This window comes from Pipistrellus kuhlii, unplaced genomic scaffold (assembly GCF_014108245.1).
Source record: "Pipistrellus kuhlii isolate mPipKuh1 unplaced genomic scaffold, mPipKuh1.p scaffold_m20_p_6, whole genome shotgun sequence".
NCBI lineage: Eukaryota > Metazoa > Chordata > Mammalia > Chiroptera > Vespertilionidae > Pipistrellus > Pipistrellus kuhlii.
The window spans coordinates 44,248,479-44,271,531 of NW_023425562.1; the positions used below are offsets into that span (position 1 = coordinate 44,248,479).

Here is a 23,053-nt window from a genome sequence, read left to right on the forward strand (position 1 = left end):
TCCTTTTGATGGAAATGCAAGCTCTGTTTTAGGCATTTGGAAGAAACTGGTGTCTGATGAAAAAGGAAGGGAAGGAATATTTAATAGTTCCATTCTGAATCATGCTTGAAAATTACTTACAATGGCTTATGAATGAAACCCTTCCAAAATGAGCAGCATTAGAACAGAGAGAAGGCAAGCAGGGCTGAATTAAAAGTATATAGTGAATCAATTTTTCATATATTTTAACATAGTGCATTGACTTGTAGCATCAATGAATGCTCATTATTATTACCAAATAACAAAATTTTACAATATTTTGAACTTATAGAATCAATGAGCCCTTAGCTATAAGTGAAATACAAGTTAGTGGGTGGCATTCCAGCAGGAGAGAGAAGAAAGAAACAGAGGACTGTCTGTTACAGGAACATTCTCCCTGTCTCTACATGGTTCTTTTCCAGAGCACACCATTCCAGGCCCAGCTCAAATGCTGCTTCCTAAACCAGGGATGGCAGGCATGCTGCTATGTGGCTACTGTTCCTTTCTGTGCCCTGGGCGGCCTTCACATGGCGGGGAGGGGAAGAAAAGGGAAGGAAATTGGGGTAGGAAAGTCTTTTATCTGCCCTGTGATAATGGAGATGGATGGGCAAGAATAGTCACTTCAAGAAAGGGTGGAGCCCAAGGAGGGGAGACTGCAGACGGGGAACTAGGGGGCCAGGCATGTGCCTCATCCTCAGCCTTGGCAACCTCTGCCACTGTGTCTGTGTGTCCTCTACCCAGAACATCTAGGTCTGCCCAGGGCAGTCAGTCCTTCCATCCTCACCCCTGCTCCCCAGAACAGACTGAGGAAGTGGAAAGTTGAGAGTGAGTTGGGGAACAAACAGGGAGCTCTGGTTTCTGTTTCTCCAGTTATTCATGACTGGATGAATGAATGAATACCTTATAAACACTTAACATACAGTAACCAAGCCACCTTGGGAGAATGGAAAGATCAGATGTGGCGAAGGTCATGGTAATTCCTATGATTGCTTGTGGCTACCAAGAGATGGGTTTCTGGTAAAGGTGTGAGTGTAGCAGGCTCAGTCAGTACCAATGGTGAAGGGCTGCCCAGGGGACAGAAGGACACAGTAGCCACACTGCAGCATGCCTGCCACCTTGGTTTAGGAAGTCGCATTTGAGCTGGGACTAGAACTGCGTGCTCTGGGAAAGGGGACAATGTAGAAGAAGTGAGAGGTGTCCCTGTAAAAGGGGCTGACATTGGCCAAAACTTAGGTGGGTGAAAGGGAGCAACAGACGAGAGGCTAGAGGGAGGTGGGCCATGAAGGGCTTTGTCTTCTCAAATTGTGGATTCCTTTTGTGTTATCCATTCCCTGACCTCAATCCCTATTGGTTCCCAAGCTTTTTTCAAGTCTCCATGGCTCAGTGGACCCTCAATAAAGATTTGGTAGAAAAAGAAATATGCAGCTGGGGTTCCGTAGGAACCAGTGTGGGCCTGTAAATAAACAACTCTCTCAGCTCAGGAGTGGCTGGACTAACTAAGTAGTTTCAGGAGCCAAAAGTAAGCCACTGGCCAACTCCAGGCACATTAATTATAAGCAGTTGCTATAAAGAACAAGTGCTGGCGAGGATGTGAAGCAAAGGGAATCCTTGTGCACTGCTGGTGGGAATGCAGACTAGTGGAGCCACTGTGGAAAGCAGTATGGAGTTTCCTCAAAAAATTAAAAATGGAACTGTCATATAACCCAGCAATTCCACTTCTGGAAATATATATAAAGAAACCTGAAGCACTAATTCAAAAGAATATGGGCACCCTATGTTCATTGCAGTATTATTTGCAATAGTCAAGATGTGGAAGCAGCCCAAGGGTCCATACAAAAATCTGAGGCACAGTTACACAATGGAATACTATGCAGCTATAAAAACAAACAAACAAGAAAATCTTACCTTTTGAGACACCATGGATGGACCTGGAGAGTATTATGCTAAGTGAAATAAGCTAGTCAAAGAAAGACAACATATAGTTTCACTCATATATGGAATCTAAGGAACAAAATAAACTAACAAAATGGAAACAGGCATATAGATAGAGAACAGACTGACAGTTGTCAGAGGGAAGGAGAGATTGTGGAGCTGGGTGAAAAAGGCGAAGGGATTTAGGGGGGAAATAACACAAAAAAAGCCACAACAATTAATAAATTATAAAAATTATAAGCAGTTGTTTTTTCTTTGACATGTACTTTTCTAGATATAGAGAGAATTATCCAAACTCTAAGCAAAAGGGCTTATAACCAAGGTAACCAACATCATATCAAAAGTATAATAATGTAAAATGTAAATTTAAGACATGATTATATATGATACTAGAGGCCCAGTGCATGAAATTCATACATTGGGGGCTCCCTCAGCCCAGCCTTCACCCTCTCATAATCCAGTACCCCTCGGGGGATGTCCAACTGCCATTTTAGGCCCTTTCGCAATCTGGGACTGCTGACTCCTAACCACCTGCCTGCCTGCCTGATTACTCCTAACCACCCTGCCTGCCTCCCTCATTGTCCCTAACCACTCTGCCTGCCTGCCTGATCACCCCTAAACACCTCTGCCTGCCTGCCTGATTGCCCCTAAACATACTGCCTCATTGACCCTAACTGCTCACCTGCCTACCTGATTGCCCTTAACTGCCTCTGCCTCAGCCCCCACCACTGTGGCTTCATCTGGAAGGTCGTTCAGCTGCCCGGTCTAATTAGCATATTACGTTTTTATTATTATAGATAATCCAAACTATGTTTTCCCCCTTCATTGATCTTGGCTGATAATTCTCACTGGTCTTTAATAAGAGTTATAACATTTAGCAATGTTATAACATTTAGCAATGTTATAACTCTTATTAAAGACCAGTATTATTATTATTTTTTTAATTGTTTTCAGAGAGAAAAGGAGAGGAAGAGAGAGATAGAAACATCAATGATGAGAGAGAATCATTGATTGGCTGCCTCTTGCAGGCCCCTACTGGGAATCAAGTCCACAGCCTGGGCATGTGCCCTTGACCAGAATAGAACCCAGGACTCTTCAGTCCACAGGCTGGTGATCTAGCCTCTGCGCCAAACCAGCTAGAGCATGAGTATTACTTTTAAAAAATAAACCAGTAGAGCTCTTTGAAGAACCATCATTCTCCTCAAAAGGATGCTGGGTGCAAAAGAGATATCCTTTCCTACTGAGGAAGTGACTAGCCATTGTCATTTCTCTAGAAACCACTTTAACTGGCTATATGTTTTTAAAACACCCACACATAAAAATCCAACATCCACTAAAAAGGCCACTTTAAGTCCTAAGAGTATGTGGCTTTTAGAAGCTTAAACAGGATTAGCCACCACCTCTTATCTTTCACCCAAGCTCATCCTCTTTCACACATTTTATAGAACACAAATCATGACAATTAAACAAAGACAATAAGGAGAACGTGCTATTTTGACCAGAAACCAGAAGGCCTGTTCATGGAGACGTAATTATGGAAGGAACAGCCTAAAAAACCAATCTGACTGCTGCTGCTCCTCAGGCAAAAATGAACTCGGCCCGCTTGCTGGCATCCACAGGCAGCCTCTCTACGGATGTGTTGCACGACTAAGCACCAGACAGGACAAAAAAAGCAACAGAAGCTCTTTGGAAATTAACACAGCTTAGTTGATGACACACTTTTTCTTTCCCTTTCCTCTGTGCCTATATGTTTAAAGCTGGAGAAATAAAAGATAACAAAAACTAAATGAGGGCACCGTTTTAGCTCGTTATGTCAAAGGAGAACACAGATCTGGCTTTGGGTTTCATGACATTGAGAAAAAAATATTCCCTTAAACATGGCCAGCACTGTTCTTCCAGGAACAGCTGGTGATTTTGACACAGTGGCCAACATCACCTTCCTGGTGTCACCAATTGAAAAACCGGTCTGCCCCTGGCAGTGTTACTAAGCCATGGCCTCTGCTATGCTGAGCTTCTGCCTCCAAAGGCTCCTCAGCCCTCCATACTAGTGTTCAATGGGAAGAAAAGCCACGACTAAAAACAAACAGAATAGTCCTCACCTGTTTGGCTCAGTGGAATGAAGGGTCCTGGTCAAGGGCACATGTTTGATTGCATACTCAATCCCCAACCCCAGACGGGAAGTGTAGAGGAGACAACCAATCAATGTGTCTCCCTCACATTGTGGTTTCCCTCTCTCTGTCTCTCCTCCTTCCTTGCATTATCTCTAAACATCAATGGAAAAATATCCTCAGGTGAGGATTAACAAAAAACAACAACCACAAAACCAGAACAGTAGAGCTGAACTTTCAGTAATGGAAAAATCCTGAAAATCTTTAAAAACTGTGGAGGTGTTCTGAAGGAGAAACACATCGGTTCTTTGAAAAATAGCCCTCCTCAGGGACTGACTGAGAATTGATATAGAGTTTACACAGTGAATTTATGTAGTTGTAGCAAAACCACATACTTAGAAAGCAGATTCAAGTACACTTTTCTCCCAAATAAGCCAGGGCATCATCAGCATGGTCTCTGTGTTTAGGGCAGGGATTGAACTATCCAGGGTAACGAAATAATTCCAGGACCCGCTGCTAGCACCACTTGTAGTATAATAAATAAAGGGGTCGGAAAGCAAAAGAAAAAACAGCCCAGGATCAAGGTAGTCCATGGACAGGCTATTTTTTTGGGGGGAGGGGGAGAGGCTTGAGGGAACAGGGTCAGAGGATTCTGTGCAGCCCCTTAAATAGTATATATTCATATATTCATTTTTCTGGAGAGTGTCTATAGCTTCCAGAAGATTCTCAAAGAGATCCCTGACACTCCCTATTCTCACCCTCACACACATGTTGAGTGAGAGGGAGCCCTCACCACGCAGTGTGATTCCTTGTAACTACATAATAAGACAGAGGGTGTTTTTCCCTCAAGAAAAAAACAAAAACTTTTAATATAATTGGGTTTATTCATGCTCAAACAGTGGTGCAGTAAATGTGCATAATAAATCTCTATAATGATTTTTAATTGTAAAAGTATTCTCCAGCTGCCATCAATATATTATATGTGGTGGTTTACAGAATTTCTCACAGAAAGCGTTAAAAAACAAAAAAACAAAAAAACAACAACACTTTACTGCTTTGTTAACCTGGTATAGAACCAACAAGCTACTCTCAATAAATATTAATTAATGAAGGATTAACTACACAATTTTGTTTGTTCTCCTGAAATTCATAAGAGCTTCTGTGGGAGGTGAATTGAGACCTAGGTTGCTTTAAATTACAACAGCAGAACTAAAAATCTGAGGGAATGCCTCGCTGTCAGCCAGGCCTGAGGTCAATGTTGACTTTGGGAAGGGGGGGGGGGGGGGTGTCAATGCTGGACTTTGAGGTCTAATCCTATCATGAGAGGCCGGAGCACACAAGAGACTTGTAGACATGCAGAGACAGCAGGAAGTCATAGGACAGTGGCACAGTTCACAAGACAACCCCCGGCGTGAAACACAACCCATCTTGTGAATACTCTCAGTCTTCACAAAGAAAATGGGAGAGCTGACTTTTTCCCATGTCGGCTCTGCTTCTCCCTGAAGGACCGGTGACACTCACCCCCAAGCCCCATACCATGAACAGGCCTTTTTGCTTAGAAGGGAGAGACCAAGAGAGCCACTTACCGGATGCAGGCGGCTGCTCACTGGAGGGGCTTCCAGCCCCAGGACCTGCCCTGCTGGATCTGGGAGGCTGCCCATCAGCCTGCTCCCAGGGCTGGCCTCCGCCCTCCGCCTCTTCAGCTGCTTCTTCAGGCGGAAGGCCCATGCCGTAGGCGCACTGGGGCAAGGGTCCACTTTTGAGGGAATCCAAAAAGGGTTCCCGGTCCTCCCTAGAAGGGCTCCCGCAGCCTGTGCAGCTATCTGCTGGAGTGGAGGCCGCCCAGTGGGGACAGTGGCCGCCCTCCACTTCCCTTTGCAAGTACTTTTCGGAGGCCACGGGCATCCAATCGGTCCTGCACGGGGGCTCGGCGGCTACATGGCAGCTTTCAGCATCCGGCAAGCTCTCCGTTCCAGTGAAGGCCTGGCTTAGACTGTCATCCTCCCCCACCTCCAGGGGCTCCGGGAAAGGGGGTGAGCATCTGCTTCCCGGCCCAGCGAGGCGCAGTAAGGAGCCTGGGGGGTGGGGCGGCCGGTCCACGTACTCGTCTTCCGTGGGAATCTGCTTGAAGGAGTCGCCCTCCACCTCGCTGACCAAGGTGAGCATCCTGGTGTCTTCTGCCTGGGCGTCCCCGCAGGCCCCCGCTCCCACCTGGCAGCACAGGTCTTCCGAGAACAGCTTCTCCTCCAGGGTCAGCAGTAAGACCCCGTCGCAGAGTCCCCGCTGGCTGGAGGCTTCCAGAGGAGTGCGGCCAAAGCTGCTCCCTGAGGGTTCCTGCTGGGCGACATTGGGGAGGCAGGAGGATGGATACTCAACTATGAGAACAGGGTTCCCCGCTAAACGCTGCCGAAACTGGGGTTCGTTTCCACCGTCAAAGTACAGGTGGAACACTCACTAGGTAGCAATCCGTGTTCTTTAAAATGACATAGTGGGGAAGACCCCTAGCATAGGATGCAGCCAGCCACCAGTGAAATCTGACTGCATTTCACATGAATAGCATGTTCCTATTTAAACAAGGGCAGGAGTCAACCCAGATGACTCCACAACACGGAATTTAGACTATAGACTCTCAATCTAAATGAAACAACAAAACAAAACACAAAACCCTCTAAGGAAATACTGAACTCAAAGTCAGTCGCTCTGTTTTTTTGTTGTGATGGGGGTTAGTAATTGAAAGTACTTTCTATGTATTCTGGAATTGAGAATAATAGGAGGCAGGTTTCCTGCTGTTGGAGAAAACATGATTCAAGGAACAAGGAAAGATCAGAAAGTGCTGCTGGGACTGGAGAAATCAGTATGAGCTCGTCGTGGTTTAAAATGTATACATTTTTATACCTAAGAAAACAGATCTAAAGGACATAGTGAGATAACTAGTGAAGTTTCAATATCAAGTGTGGGTTTGATAATAGTATTGTACCACTATTGAATTTCTTGATTTTGATAAATTAACTCTGGTTATATAAAAAAAAAAAGTCCTTATTCTTAAGAAATTCCCAGTGAGGTGTTTAAGATACTGAAGCACAATTCACTCTAAAATGGTTCAAGAAAAAAAAATACCATATAGATACAGAGATACACACATAGATAGCAAAGCCCGGCCAGTATTGCTCAGTGGTTGAGTGTTAACCTATGAATCAGGAGCTCACAGTTTAATTCCCCATCAGGGAATATGCCCCAGTTGCAGGCTCAGTCCCCAATGTGGATTGTGCAGGAGGCAGCCGATCAATAATTCTCCCTCATCTTTGATGTTTCTATCTCTCTCTCTCCTTCTCCCTTCCTCTCTGAAATCAATAAAAAAAATATTTTTTAAAAAGAGAGCACAAATAATATAGCAATATGTTTAAACAACTGGTAGACCTGAGAATAGGGTATGTGGAAGTTCTTTGTACTATTCTCACTGCTTCTCTGTAATTTTGAAATGATATCAAAATTAATAGTTATCAAAATAACTAACTACAAAGTAAAAGAAAATGGAAGTTCTTTTCGTCTGGAATCTAGGCAATTATGAAAGACACTAAAGAGAATATGATTAATATCTGTACACAGAGGTGACAGAAATGGAATGCAATACAAAGAAAGAAGCATTTAGGAAGAGTACTGACCTGGGCTTTGGGTTATTCTGTGGGGATCAGCCCTGGGATTCGGGGCTGATCCCCACAGGGGAACTTGTGCTAAGAGGAACTTTCCTCTCAAGAAAGTTCCTCTTAGCACAATGGGGCTTAATATTTGACTAAGAACTATCTCAGCCTAATTGTTAAAAGTACTATGAGGAGCACTTAACACTTTTAAATTTACCTTATTTCCACTTAGGTGGCCACATGTCTCGTTGACCCAGCGCCACAAATTAGCTAGAAAAACAAAGCAAAGATAAGATCTTCATATTGCTTCCTATTTCTAATTCAATATCACTGAGTACTATGTCATTTCCATATTATCTTTATACATAATCCTCTGTAAGTTTTTCAGAGAGACTTCTTGAGAGTGAAAACGTTCAAAAGAAAATCAACATTTTAAATACTATTAAGACATCTTACCCATCCTGCTCCATCAAAAACAAAACTTTGTGATCCATACAAAGCCAAATATGATATATTAATGTCCCATCCATTAAATACCTTCGGGCACATTTAAGGGTACCAGAGCTGCTGCTAGGATGACAGACACTCTCAGACCCTTAGCAATTAGTCTTTGACTACAAGGGTCTAGGCTGGGCATTGTGGGAAAAGGAGACAACGTGGGTCTAGGAGACTGACTTTCCAGTGAACCAGCTCAAATATACGTACAACAAAAGTCGGGTGCATGTTGGAAGGCTGCGGCAGACCCCACTGAGTTCCAGCAGACCCGAAATCTTTTCCCACTATACTCTGTTGCTTCTCAGAAGAGAAGAATAGATTCTGTGGTATATATAAATTATGTCCTTGGCAACTTTTTAAAATAGACATGATAAGATTTAAAAAGTCAAATCCATGAGTTAAAAAAGAAAAACTATGAAATTATATCATGCAAAGATAAAATTTTATTCCACCTATGCTTGAATTCATGGGTTGTCAATTCTCCATAAGAAGATAATCAAGTCATAATCATAGTTAATGGCACCTAAGATGTGGCCTTGCCCAGTTTTTTTTTTTAACTTCTCTGAGCCTCAGTTTCCTTACGATGAAACCAGGGAAATAACAGTGCCTACTTCCTAGTGCTGTTGGGGAGATTTAGTTAGTACATGTAAAATACATACTGCAGTGTCAGTTATTGCTGTCATCATCATCATCATCATCATTATTCCATTATTATAAAATTACATAAAAATAAAGGTACCCCAAATAAAAGGAAAATTGCAACTTTTTTTGTAGACAATTACAAATGGTGCCAAAATATTTGTGCACAAAGATAATAATCATAACTACTATGACAATCTTTCTCCTAGGATATTATTTGTGCTTACTTATACATAAATAAACACAATGGATTTTATTTGTTTTGCCAGAGAACAATGAATTAGGTATAAAGGGTGTTTGATCTTAGTTTAAGCACAACCACCTCAAGGCACTTACTTTAAGCAGATTGCTGGATGTAGTCAATAGGCAACATACACATCTTGCAAAGCATATATCAATTTTTAAGATTCATTTTCTAAATCCCCCATAGACACCATACCTGTTAGTGCTTTCCCTTTTTTCCTGTAGTAAACACCAGAGATGACAGCAGCGACTAATGCCACAGATACGAAGAGAAGCAGGATGATCAAACTGGGCAAGAAAATCTGGGGCTCTGTATCAGAAAAATATTGAAAAATGGTATTAAAAGTGATTTCATTTTCATCTCTAAGCTCAAAAACAAAACCCTTTACATCAGGGCCTAGAATCAAGGATGCTGGTATGGAATAAGAGAAATATGAAGGCCCCATCCCTGATTGCAGGTTTGTCATGGAGCACTCTTGTTCCAAAGAGCGGAGTCACCAATGTGGCCAGGTCCCACTGTCCAATGTCACTCCAGTGAGGCCAGTCCAGGACCATCATAAAATGCTTCTACTTCAGAACAACTCAAATCCTGTTTACCAGGCCATTCAGCTCCATCTTTGCTCACCTATGGACACTTCAGTCTCTCCAAGAGACCAGCCTACTAGGCAAAAGGAAGCCCCTTATCATACCTCTTTCCAAATAACCACATGGCACCAGAGTTGTCATTTTTTTTAAAATATATATTTTATTGATTTTTCACAGAGAAGAAGGGAGAGGGATAGAGAGTTAGAAACATCGATGAGAGAGAAACATGGATCAGCTGCCTCTTGCACACCCCCTACTGGGTATGTCCCCGCAACCAAGGTACATGCCCTTGACTGGAATCGAACCCGGGACCCTTCAGTCCGCAGGCCGATGCTCTATCCACTGAGTCAAACCGGTTTTGGCCAGAGTTGTCATTTTTATTCCTTTGGTTATTTTTAGTATTATCTTCAAAAAATTGTCTTTTAAAAATGCTGGTCTGTCTGGGTAGCTCCATATCCAGAACCTTAATGCTGGCATCTTCAATCACCAACTTCTGTCTCCCCAAATGTCAAGACTAAACTCTCAATTTTCTTAATCAAAGTTCATTAACCCTGTTCTTCTGTGGCCCAGGTCCTCTTGCCTCATTAGAAAGGTCTTCTTTACACGTATGCCATCTTATGTGCTGTGATATCTGGACTCACCTCCAACTGTCTCACTCACCTGCAAAACCAGCAGCCACCATTAACTATCACTTTCTATTACTCTTTAACAATATACTCAAGATTAATTTGATCTATAAATGATAGCTATAATCTAACAAGTTGCTAACTCTGATTGGTAACCAAAACTGTGACCACCACCAGCCTACTATATTTGGGCATTTAAAAAAAAAAATATATATATATCTATAGATATATAGATATATATATATATATAGATAGATAGATAGATAGATAGATATCATTGATTTTTTACAGAGAGGAAGGGAGAGGGATAGAGAGCTAGAAATATCAATGAGAGAGAAGCATCGATCATCTGCCTCCTGCATACCCTCTACTGGAGATATGCCCACAACCAAGGCACATGCCCCTAACTGGAATCAAACCTGGGACCTTTCAGTCCACAAGCCAACACTCTATCCACTGAGCCAAACCAGTTAGGGCATATTTGGGCATATTAATTTATGTTTTCAGCTCAGTTTTCTTTTCTTGTTTTTATATATATAGATACATTATTAGTTCTCCATTCCAGAATAAAATATTATCACGTAAACAACATATCTAGAATAAACATACTGACAAAAATGAAATACTAACCTAACCATGGATGGGATGAGATGGAAAGGGAGAGATGAGCCCTCCGGATATGGCAGGTAATCTGGGGAAAATCTATAAGAGCTGACTAGATCGGGGCACATCTGGTTTTAAGCATAGCATTTGGGGAGGGGAATAGAAGAGGGTAAAGGGGGATAAATGGTGATACTTGACTTGGGATAGAGAACACACAATAATACATTGTACAGATGATGTGTTGTGGAATTGTGCACCTGAAACCTGTGTAATTTTGTTAACCAGTGTCACCCCAATAAATTCAATAAAAAGGAAAAAAAATAAACATACCATTGGGTAGTTCTGTAAACGTCAGAGAATAACTACAGACCACGTCTGATTTATCGGTCCCATGCTGTGCTTCCATCTGTCCAAGACTGGTACAGCTGTGGGGGCAAAGGGAGTTAAATGCTTCCATTTTATATTCTTGTTTTTAAAAAATATATACAAAAGGCTCTAATCCACTAGACTGCTAGCTCCTTCAGGAGAAGAACCCAGGTCTTTCTGGACATTTGGATCCCCAGTGCCTGTCCACACATCTTGCAGGAAGACAAATGAATGAGCAAAAGTGAATGCTGCCAGTGTTTTCTAAGAACTACCCTCAGAGTAACAGTAGATTGATGTCTGTAGTACAGAAGATTCTAATGTTTCAATTGCCAGGGGATAAACTTAAAAAAAAAAAATGTCCTCATTGGTTTTAGAGAGAGTGGGAGAAAGAGAAAGAGAGAGATAAAAAGGTTGATGAGAGAGAGACATCAATTGACTGCCTCCTGCACACTCCCTTCTGAGGATGGAGCCTAAAAACTGGGCATATGCCTGACTGGGAATCAAACCAGTACCCTCTTGGCACATGGACTGATGCTCAACCACTGAGCAACACTGGCTGGACACTAAGTGATAAACTTTTTTTTTTTAAGTAATAAACTTTTGATGAATACTCTTTAGAAGTTCAAAACACAGCCATAACCGGTTTGGTTCAGTGGGTACAGCGTCAGCCTGTGGACTGAAAGGTCTTAGGTTCAATTCCGGTCAAGGGCATGTACCTTGGTTGCAGGCACATCCCCAGTAGGAGGTTTGCAGGAAGCAGCTGATCGATGTTTCTCTCTCATCGATGTTTCTGGCTCTCTATTTCTCTCCCTTTCTCTCTGTAAAAAAAAAGCAATAAAATATATTTTAAAAAATAATAGAAACATTAAAAAGTTCTAAACACTGAAAACCTTCTCAACATAAAACTTGGATAAATGGATTAGAAAATAAATATTCAATGAGAATTCATATATTGGGAACTGAAAGAATCATTATGCAACGAAAGGACCCAGGTTCCACTATAGATATACTAACATAAGTGTGAAGTACAATAGTATATACGAGGTGATTCATTCAAAACAATTAATTACTGCACAAGATTGAAAAACAACCTAAATGACTATCACTAGGAAACTTACCAACTTAGTTATGGCACATCATCTCTACAATGAAGTCTTACATATCTATAAAAAGCCATGAAGATCTAAGTGAACTAATATGGAATGAGCTTCCTTCAAGATATATTATGTGAAAAAAATCTCATGGTGTTTACAGTATACGAACATTTACGTAAACAGGAGGCTTCTTTATGCACATACACACATCTCTGGACAATAAAGCAGTGGTGTTGGGAGAAGTGTGTGTGTAAGGGAGGTCGTGAGTGAATGGTAACAAGTGTCATCAATCATTTTCAACTACATAAAGTCAGAAAAGGAGGCTGAAACGCTAAGTCGAAGACTGAGCCGAACTGAATCTACAAAGTAAGGCTTGTGTCTGCCACACCAGGTTGAAGGCTGGTTGGACGGGTTTATGTTGCCCACACTGAACTGACAGGCTTTTCCCATTCTGAATGTGCCTTCGAGGGGAAGCCTCACCAAACTCAAACACTCTGTGTCCAACCCGGGAAGGTTGAGTTGCTTAAAATCTGCACACTGCCTGGGCTTCTTCATGGTCACTTACTTGGTCCAGGGTTTGCATTTTTCTGTGGAAGAAAAGGCGTCGGAGAAATAGCCTACAAGGCAGGGCTCGCACACCGTGTCTTTGTTGAGCTGCACTGTCAAAAAAACAAAAGGACAAACAGAAAAAACAAAGCCAAACAAGGACACTTAGATATCAGCCAGGATGGTGGTCCCTCTGCCTCACACCTCCCCACCCGTCCCTGCCCTCCCTGCCTGTGGCTCATTGCTTCAGCCTCCACAGGCTTTAGAGGGCCCTCCAGGCCAGCCGTAGGTTCAGGGTTATTATTTTCAAGATAACCCTGTGTCAGGCCACTAATGCCAGTATCTGAGTTAGGTCCTGACCCTTTGCTGTTGAGGGCCACTGTCCTGGTCACTAATACTGTTTCCTAGCCGGGGAGCCTGCTGTCTACTTGCTTTAACCAAGCACCTGCCTGATCTCCCCTTTCAGCCTTTGGACTTACATTAACCTTGAGAGTGGCAGTCCTCTTACTGCTTGTAAGAACAAGTTCTTGACCTGACCTCTCTGACCAGCCTAATCTCACCAGTTCAAGCATGGGAGTGACAAGTTTTTTTAAACACACACACACACACACACACACACACACACACACAAAAAAAAAAAAAAAAAAAAAAAAAAAAAAAAAAAAAACAAAAAAAAAAAACCACACACAACTCCTACAGTTCTCTTTCTATGAAACCAGGGGCTGGTAGCAAACTTTTTTTTATAAAAGACCCATGGTAAATATCTTTTGCAGGCCTTCTGGCCTCTGCTACAAATACTTATAGCATGAAAGCATTCATAGGCAATGTGTTAAAAAAAAAAAAAAAAAAGGGATGTGGGATGTGGCTGTGTTCCAATAAGACTATTTACACAAACACAAGTGACGTGATGGATTTTGGACCCCTGCCTTAAGCCACAGCACTGAAAGCAGGAATTGATCCTGCTTAGTAAGCTTTCTTCAGCACTCTCTTATTCCACGCAAACTCTATTATTAAAATAGGAAGTGTCTCAGATTTCCTATGTCTATTAGCTGCTGACATGTGTAGACCTTTGGGAATTCCAATAAAGAACATTGACTACCGAGTGGTATCATGATCACGCAATTGACTTGCGCCAAAACCACAAAATACTCTTGAAATTAGTAGCACCTCTGTGATTACTTTGATGAATAAAACACTAAAATAAGAAATTACATGTTCTTTTTCCAGGGTCAAATGGAAAGTATCTTCTTGATTTCTGCAACTGCCTCAATAAATAGGATACCTCCCCCCACTTAATCTATTTGATTTGCCTGAAAATGATATTAACAAAAGCCCAGTTAACATCTAATCAACTCATATAAATTCAAACAGCTTTTAAAAAGATAATCATACTCTAGAAGAGCAACCCTTAAAAAACAAACAGACTTCTTAAGGGGCTACATGGCAGCAGAGCTTAAAGTTCATTGATTTCCCTACACTGGGCTTCCACATCTGTTCCTTGTAACTGACCTGCCTGGGGCATCCTGCAGGTTCCCTGTCCCTGTAAGAAGGCACACTCTTACCCAGTCCAAGTCCTAGGACGGTGCCAAACCTCTGAGCTGCCGAATGGAGCAACAAGTGGAAATACTGGTGAAGGCAGAGCACCTGCATTCAGGGTCTCTCAGTACTGTCCCTCCCTATCTAAGGACAAAAATGTGACAATAGAAACAGGGTAACTGGGACCAGGTGGACTTGTTCTCAATTCAGATACCATGGACCCTTGAACAATGTGGAGTTTAAGGGTCTTGACCCCCCTGTGCAGTAAAAAATCTACATATAACTTTTACTCCCCCAAAACTTAACTATTAACAGCCTTCTGTTGACTAGAAGCTTTACTGATAACATACACAATTTACATGTGTTTTGTAGGTTATATGTATTATATACTGTATTCTTATAATAAGCTAGAGAAAATAAAATGTTGTGAAGAAAATAAAAATCATAAACACTTACTGTATTGATCAATACTGTAAGTTTTTAAAATCTGCATATAAGCAGACCTATGCAGTTCAAACCTGTGTTGTTCAAGGGTCAACTGTACGGTGCAAGGTAGGGCAAGAGGCAAATTTTCATTCACCCATGTCATCCCCCCTGTCCTCCATCTATTGCCAAAGAATGACCCACTCCCACAGAAGCAAGGCGGAGAGAACAGCGGTCAGGAATAAAGCGGAAAAGGGGACAGCACCTTTTTTCATGCAGGTGACAAACTTGCAGAAAGGCTCTGGGCCTTGTCTATCTGAGAATCAGAATTCAGAAGGGAGCCAGCTGTCACAAGGAGATTCATTTTAAAAACTGAAAAATCAAGTCAACTTGGGGATGATCACTTTGTAAGTTATGTTAATGTCTGGTCACTGTTGTACACCTGAAACTAATGTAATGTTGTATGTTGACTGTAATTGAAAAATAAAAAACTTATTTTTTTTAAAAGCAAGTCAGACTTTTTTTTTAAGAGAAAGCTTGTCTGGTTTACTTGATATATTTGATACTCAGGATTGACTGTACCAGTTAGATTCTCTGATGGACACTTTCTTTATTATATACTGAAGTGAATAATATTTTAATTCTCTTAACAGTGTCCAAGTATTCTGGGTTTAAAAAAAATGCCTCCAAGGGAAAGATTAATGGGTATAAATACTAGTAAGTTGTTATGTCTTAAAGAAACTGCTTTGGTATACTTCCTAGAAATCAGGATGTAAGTGACGCTAAGACACACTTTTCTGATTCAAAAGATTATTTCTAGTTATTTACTTTCAACAAAACTGAAGGACACAGTTGAGTTCTTAACTGAGCAATTGTTAAGCACAACTTTGATGTCACATCACTGTGGGATCTGGGACACGTCACTCAGAAAGTACTGATAGGATTGAGGACACTCTTGTCAAGGGAGTCCTTCCTTAGCTATTTATGCGAACAAGTTTCTCAGCACTTAGTGGAAACAGAATTGATCTTGAATTTTGTTGCATTTTAGCAATAAATTTTATTCAACCTGGAAGATATGAACTAATTGGGGGGGGGAAGACCAAAAAACCAAAAAACCTCCAATAGCTCTGAAGTTTGTAAAGACTTTACTTTTCAAATAATATAGCAAAATATAATATATTCATTCTTGACCTATTGTGTAATAACTGCAGTAACAATTTGGTCCAGAAGAAGTGTTTTTAACCCCTAGAACTCCGAATCACAAGAAAAAATTTAAAGTTAAGATTTCAAATAGGTGCATAATTTTGGATACGAAAGAATATGAAAGGTGATTAGCAAAAACCCTCCAAGCACAAAAATACATTAGGATGAAATTCTGCAGGGAAGGTGAAATGAATACAAATCAAAGGAAGGGAAGAAACTATATCTTTCCCACAGGTGAGGCGATGAGTGCATTGTAAAACAGATTACGGTGTTGGTGTTGATACTCCACTGAAAAATTTAGAATGTGTTACTATTGCTAACTTTCCCTAGAAGCGAAATCCTTAGCAACTCTTTAAATTTGTAATAAAAATGTTGATCTATCAAGTTAAAAATATGCTAGGGGGTGCATATTTTTTCAAAGCTCTGCTAAGCGGATGCACAAATTTGTGGGTTTGTGTGTGTGTGTGTGTGTGTGTGTGTGTGTGTGTGTGTTTGTTTTTGTTTCTTTTTAAATAGTTGGAAGACCCCTGCGTTATCGGGTTCTGTCCTAAGCGGAGAGCATAAAGCTTCGCAGATGGAGGAGCCCTGAGAGCAGCAGGTGGGCCAGGCGCTCAAAGGTCCTTGTTAGAACCAAACCTGAGGCTTCGCTCTCTGTGGACCCTCAAGCTCCTCCAGCGCCACCTGGCTCCCCGGAGCGTGTATGACGCAGGGAAGCCCTCTCAGAACCTGCTTTGGCCTCCAAGTGATTGCAAGGCTCGGTGAGAGGGGGTGACGCGGGAAGCAAACCCCGTACCCGGGTGCGGGGCGCCGAAGCCGGGCGCGCACTCGGCGTTGCGGCGGCAGCAGTCGCAGTCCTCGCTCCAGTGGTAGCCGGCCGTGCAGGCGCAGCGCCGCGGGGCCGTCCGGTTCCCGGGCTCCACCGCCACCAGGGCCTTGCCTGCAGGCGAGAGAGGCAGGGCAGTGAGGCAGTTCGAGGATGCATGGGTGGGGATGCACCCCAAGCCAGTCCCCCACCCCCAATCCCAATTCCCCCAGTGCAGTGCCAGGCCTCCTCCCGGACATGGAGGCTTTCAGGAGCATTGGAGACCCTCAGCTTCCTGTGCTGGCGCTGAAACATCCCAGTGGGGGTTTCACTCTTAATAATTAAATTACTATTTTTAAAAGTAAAAATTCGTGTTAGTAGGAAAACTAAGGGCTGGAAGCTGGAAGTTTATGATCACTGATTACTAATGCGAAGTAGACTTCATAATCTCTCGATTTTTAGTAAATTCAAGCGTGATAAATAGCCTTCACCTCCGTGACCGATAGGACCTAAAAGAATGGGGTTGCTGGAGATCGGGTTCCTCCTGAGATTCTGCAGGGCCACAGTGATTCAGAGTCCGAAGACTGGGGTCACTGTGCGATTAGCTAAGTGCACGAGTAGAGAGGTGGGACGTGCAGACATTCTTGGAAACTCGTCTCTCCCACAATAATAATAATACATTTGTCTTTCCTCACACTTCACAGCAGAGTGCCCTCCTGTTACCCCGATCTCCTGGGTCTCCAGTCTTTGTGCGAGGTGACTGCCTCACACACAGCTGATCCTCATTAGCCACTGATTCAGATCTGCAGTTTCACCTGCTCCTTAAAGTGTCATCATAGCACGGGAGGGGGGGGTGGAATTTCAGCCCCTGGGTACCTGCTAGGTGAGGGTGAATAAGGTAACACGTTCTGCCTTAGTATTTCAGCTCTTATACTGGAAACGTGTTCTTTTAGTGGTCTTTTTAGAGTCTTTTTTTTTGGGGGGGGGGGCATTTTTGTGTTTTTCATTGGTGATTTCACTGTTTAAAATGGCCTCCAAGAGCTAAGGCGCTGTCTAGCGCTTCTAAGCCTGAGGAGGCTGCACTGTGACTTATGGACAAAATATTTGTTAGAAAAACTTGGTTCAGGCATGAGTTAGTTACAGCGCTCTTGGTTGTAAGTTTAATGTTACCGAGTCAAAATATTTCTTACATAAAGTGTCCTTAAACAGAAACACACATAAAACAAGGTTATATGTTGATCAGCTGACAAAAACCCTGTGACCAAAGGCTCATGGGAACCTGTATTCTCCTGGGAACGGCAGTTCAGTATTTGCTAGTTCAGTGTTTGTGGTGATTGTATAGAACATAAATGCACTGAATGGTGAGAATCAACTACACAAAAACACAACACAGCACAGTAACATTACTTAAAACAGCTCTTCCACCCTGTAGGACACATCTCACCAGATCGTCCAAACAGCCCTTGTGCTATGTAGTCCTGAACACTTCTCGGAGTTTGTTATGGACTGATATTTGTGTCCCCTCAAAATTCCTATATTGAACTCTTAGCCCTCAATGTGAAGGCATTAGGAGGTGGGGCCTTCGGAAGGTGATTAAGTCATGAGGGTGGAGCCCTCAAGAATGGGATTGGTGCCCTCAATCAGAAAGACAACAGAGAGTTTGCTTCCTCTCTCTGCTCTCAGCCATGTGAGGGCCCAACAAGAACACTGCTGTCTTGAAACCTCACTAAGAACCCAGCCACACTGGCACCCTGATCTTAGACTTCCAGCGTCCAGATGTAACTGGAAGATGTAAATGTTTGTTGTTTAAGCCACTCAGTCTGTGGATTTCTGCTATAACAGCCTGAACTAGAACAGAGTTCCATGGGGGAAAGAAACAGACAGGAAACGGAGAAACCTGGTCCCTCCTTAACTGTCTAAGTGGCAGCCAGCAATGCGGGGAGGGAAGGGGCACATTTCTTATTCCCATTCCTGGGCCCAAGCACGGTGAACCTGGGGAAATCTCCATTTCCTTCCCATGCTCTGAGGCCCAGGCCAGCTCAGCGACACCAAGGCCAGTGTGTATAAACATGCGCACGATGCCTGGAACACACATGGACACTGTCGCGTCCTTGAAAAATTCTAATTCCAATATCCCACTCAAATGCAAGTGAATGTAAGCCTGGCACATCCTTGAATATCTTAATGAACCAGGCTTTGCACTTTAACCAGTTTTGGCCGTAGACAGATGATTCTTCATTTCCAAGAGACAGCAATGAGTCAAGGTCATTACTAAGTCGTGGGAAAGAAAACAGACTTGATCAGATGCTTCTGCTCAGTGGAGTTTCCATGTTATCTTCTCCAAACAAAACCTGCCAGTTGTCTCTAAAACATTAGGAAAATTATGGTTTTGAAAAATATTTATTTCCTAGTTCTTTCTACTGGGAAAGAGAAAAACCTACACGTAAGAATCAATCCAGAACCAATGACCCTCCAAAGCAACCAGGTCAAGATCTCTAGATAAGATGTTCCCTAACCAGTTTGGCTTAGTGGATAGAGCATTGGCATGTGGACTCAAGGGTCCCAGGTTTGATTCTGGTCAAGGGCATGTACCTTGGTTGCGGGCACATATCCAGTGGGGAGTGTGCAGGAGGCAGCTGATCAATGTTTCTCTCTCATCGATGTTTCTACTTCTTCCTTCCTCTCTGTAAAAAATCAATTAAAAATACATATGTTTTTTAAAAAGATGTTCTGCAGAAAGTGATCAGGAATTCCTGGAGAAATGACTGGCTCCAAGTACAGGGCAGGAGGTGTCCCAACGTGAGCCAGGAGGCAAGGGAGCTCTTCAAGATACCTGGGGTTGTACCAAAGGTGAGACCACCTGGGGGTGGGAAGAGCTGAGCACCAGGAAAACTAATGACTGCAGCAGACTGAGACACCCTAGATATGTCTAAATTCATGAATTCACAATATTCATACAAATCCTTTGGAGAAAGCTGGATGATCAAGTCACTGTTTTGAAGAGTGGTAAAGTTGCAGCATTCATTCCGCCTTTCCTATACATAGTGTACTTCAGAGTAATGAATCATTGATGAGGGGAACTTCCCTTTACAAAGCAAGCCAGCTGAGAAATGAAGGAATGATAGAACTGGATCGTTGCCTAATGAAAATGGACCGAAGCCGTGATTGTCAATAGCTGCTAATGTCACATACAGAGAGAAAAGCAGCTGTTACATGGTTCCTGACATAACTACATTTTACCAACTACAAAGGAGTTTTACCAAAAACAAAACAAATAAAACAAATCAGAATCTGAGCAGCCTTCTAGATCTCACAACCACTTTATAAGAAATGTATGTGATACCTTAATCAATAAAGAAATTAATTGGGGGGGGGGGAGAAATGTAGGAGACGGAAGAAAAAGCTAAACAGCACCAAGGTGATGCAACCAGCAGCAGCTAAGCTGTGGGAACCACAGGACCAACCACAGGCTTTCTCCCAGGTAAACTGCATGGGGAAGGGAAGAAGAGGAAGGAAAGGAACCTGTAAGTTGAGACTTAAAAGGCAAGTTTTGATCCAGATTCCTGAAAATAAACTATAATTTTTAAAAATTTGAGGGGAAAAGCACACACACACACATGCACACACATCACAGCAGCCTAATAAAAAGATCAAACTGTCAAGTTAATAGGACATTTATCATTTAGGAAGAAGACTCGAGAGTCGGAAGACCTGACTTGGAGTCCTGCTTCGCACTGGATAACCTTGAAGTCATTTGACCTCTATTAGTCTCAATTTTCTTCATCTTTAAAATGAAGATGGGTTCATTTTACCTCACAGGGGTTTTTGTGAGGATTAAATAACAAGACACCCATGGAAACACTGGGGAAATATTTTGTCAACTCCAAGATGTGTTCCATGATTAAACTGCAACACAAACATAGTCCAGAATCAAAGTTCTCAGAGAGGAATTTGAACACGGTGCTGCTGGGAGCTGAAGCCCATCCTGCTGTGGCCAGACTCCTTCCTCTGTCCCCCAGAGACACAGCACTGCTGGATCTGAAAACGCCATTATCCCCACTCCCTGCTGGCATGATGGGCTCACCTGTATCGCAGACTTTGTGCAGCAAGCATTTGTCTTCTTCATTCCAGGTGTCCAAGTATTCATCCCTGCCGCAGGGCAGACAGACACTTTCCGAGGTAGTAGTGCATTTGGCAGACATGTACGTTCCTTAAATTAGAAGGGGGAAATACTCTCATCAGAAAGATCCCAAAAAGAAAACAGCAAAAATGCACCAATTTACTGGACCATTTACATGGCCACGGTCCCCGGAAGTCCCCAGAGACAGTGTGATTCAGGAGACAGGGCCGCATCTCCCAGGGATGCTCCTCGGGCTCCCGGCTGGATGAAATAGCCTCTCTGGGCTGCTGGGCCTGTGGTCCCGGCGTCTTTTAGTTCTTCCATGGGAAAGGTCATCCTTTCCACCCCGAACCTCTGCTGAGTAAGGTAAAGAACAAGGGTTTCCAAACTGGGGGCTGTAGAATTGGAGAGCTTCCCTGGGGGCTAAGCATGAGGGGTTTCATTTCATCCCTCCCCTCCTATCTTCAGAATGTTCCCTGTCGATCTGGACACACCACACACACACACACACACACACACACTGGATCTTGGTTCTGCACATCCAAGAAATATTTGTAGCTGAGATATCTACGCAAGCATGTCAAACTCGTGGCCGTCGGGCACATGTCCCAGCCGCGAGGTTGACATGCTTGAGGGTCTTGTTTACTACCTTTTCCTCAGAGAGGTGGTCTCCTCCCCAGAGCAATGAGTGCATGGGACCCCTTGGACTTGGGAGTTCACTGGGGCTACAGAGATGTGTGGCCACATTCTGGCAGAACAAGTTTGGGGCAGTTGTTGTCACCAGCCCACCTTCGCTCCTCGGCAGGCATGTGTGTGGGGAGAAGGTGTAACGGTGTAGGCAATGTCAGCAGCAACAATTCCGGTACGGCTCCTCCTCCCCAGTTCTTTAATGTGACGGTACTTTTCAATAAGAGGTGAATTTCTTATTTTGAGAGTTTGAATCACAAAGTGCTAAAACATGCTTTTAGATGCCTTCTTTTATTCCCAAGAAATAGTGTTTTGGAAAAATAGCATTCCAGCATGAATGAAGTAGCAGCTTATGAAATTGCTTTTCATTTTTAAGTGATTTTATCTTCTAAAAGAAAGTTTTTTATCTCCCGAGTGACAGACATTACCACCTGCCATTACCATAAAAAGTGCATCCAATTTCTTTTTTCATATGGCAGATAGAAATCATTCCTTAGATATAAAAAAAAAAAAAGCAAAAAAAAAAAAAAAAAGCCCCTTTTACTCCTGAAGGACAGTGAAAGGAAGCTCAGAAGTACAGACCTGGCTCACATTTGTTGCAGCACCGTCCAAAACGCTCATAGTGCCTCTCGCTGGCACATGGAGGGGTGATCTGAAAAGTCACCTGAAAGAAAATGACACCAGGCAGAGGTTATGCACAAGTTCTTCCTGAATAAAACAAATAAACAAACAAACAAAAAAATGAATCATCAAATTAACATAAGAAAACATGAGAAAACACCACAAGCCATCCTGAGATTGCTCAATGTAATGTTATTAGCCCCTCCCAAAAGCCACTTTCCTATTCTAGCCCATTCCCCAAAAATATACACAACAAACAGATCCTGGCATCAAAATCCACTTAAACATGTAAAAGTATTTTGGTTATGCTCATGGCAATATGAGAAATTAAAGGAAAACTGACAAACTGGATGCAGAAGTGTGAACACTGCATTAGACAAGCCACATAGGAAATTGGCCCCATGTCTGTGGGTCACATGATGGATGACATGCTCAGTCAGCTTTGATCATAAACTATAGGAGGTCCCTTAGCAGGTACAGATGGGCAGAAGCAGACTTAGAGTTGTTCGCATGGGAAATAACAAAACAGTTAATTAATAATACAAGATAAACTGTTTCATGTGCTCACAATATAAACCTACTCTTGTCCACCCTTGTGTATTACACAAGGGGATCTCAAATTTGGTCTTATAAGCTACCTCTGATTTCTTTTTCTTTAAAAAAAAAAAATATATATATATATATATATATATATATATATATATATATATATATATATATAATTGATTTTTTACAGAGAGGAAGGGAGAGAGATAAAGAGAAAGATCA

General features: G+C 42.5%; 1 protein-coding gene across 3 annotated transcripts in view; it reads right to left on the reverse strand.

The window, feature by feature from the left end:
* The window catches only part of TNFRSF11A (TNF receptor superfamily member 11a), a 50,425-nt gene that overhangs the window by 7,001 nt on the left and 20,371 nt on the right, over positions 1 to 23,053 (reverse strand). Inside the window, exons 2-9 of one of the 3 annotated variants that reach the window (XM_036417683.2) lie at positions 22,247 to 22,328; positions 20,942 to 21,067; positions 16,849 to 16,992; positions 12,913 to 13,006; positions 11,218 to 11,312; positions 9,270 to 9,383; positions 7,914 to 7,966; positions 5,645 to 6,392 (exon numbers count right to left, since the gene is read on the reverse strand). In XM_036417683.2, the coding sequence (XP_036273576.1) occupies positions 5,645 to 6,392; positions 7,914 to 7,966; positions 9,270 to 9,383; positions 11,218 to 11,312; positions 12,913 to 13,006; positions 16,849 to 16,992; positions 20,942 to 21,067; positions 22,247 to 22,328 (1,456 nt within the window). Of the gene's footprint in view, positions 1 to 5,644; positions 6,396 to 7,913; positions 7,967 to 9,269; positions 9,384 to 11,217; positions 11,313 to 12,912; positions 13,007 to 16,848; positions 16,993 to 20,941; positions 21,068 to 22,246; positions 22,329 to 23,053 lie in introns of all 3 variants that reach the window. The other 2 variants (XM_036417681.2, XM_036417685.2) reach the window with 2 other exon arrangements.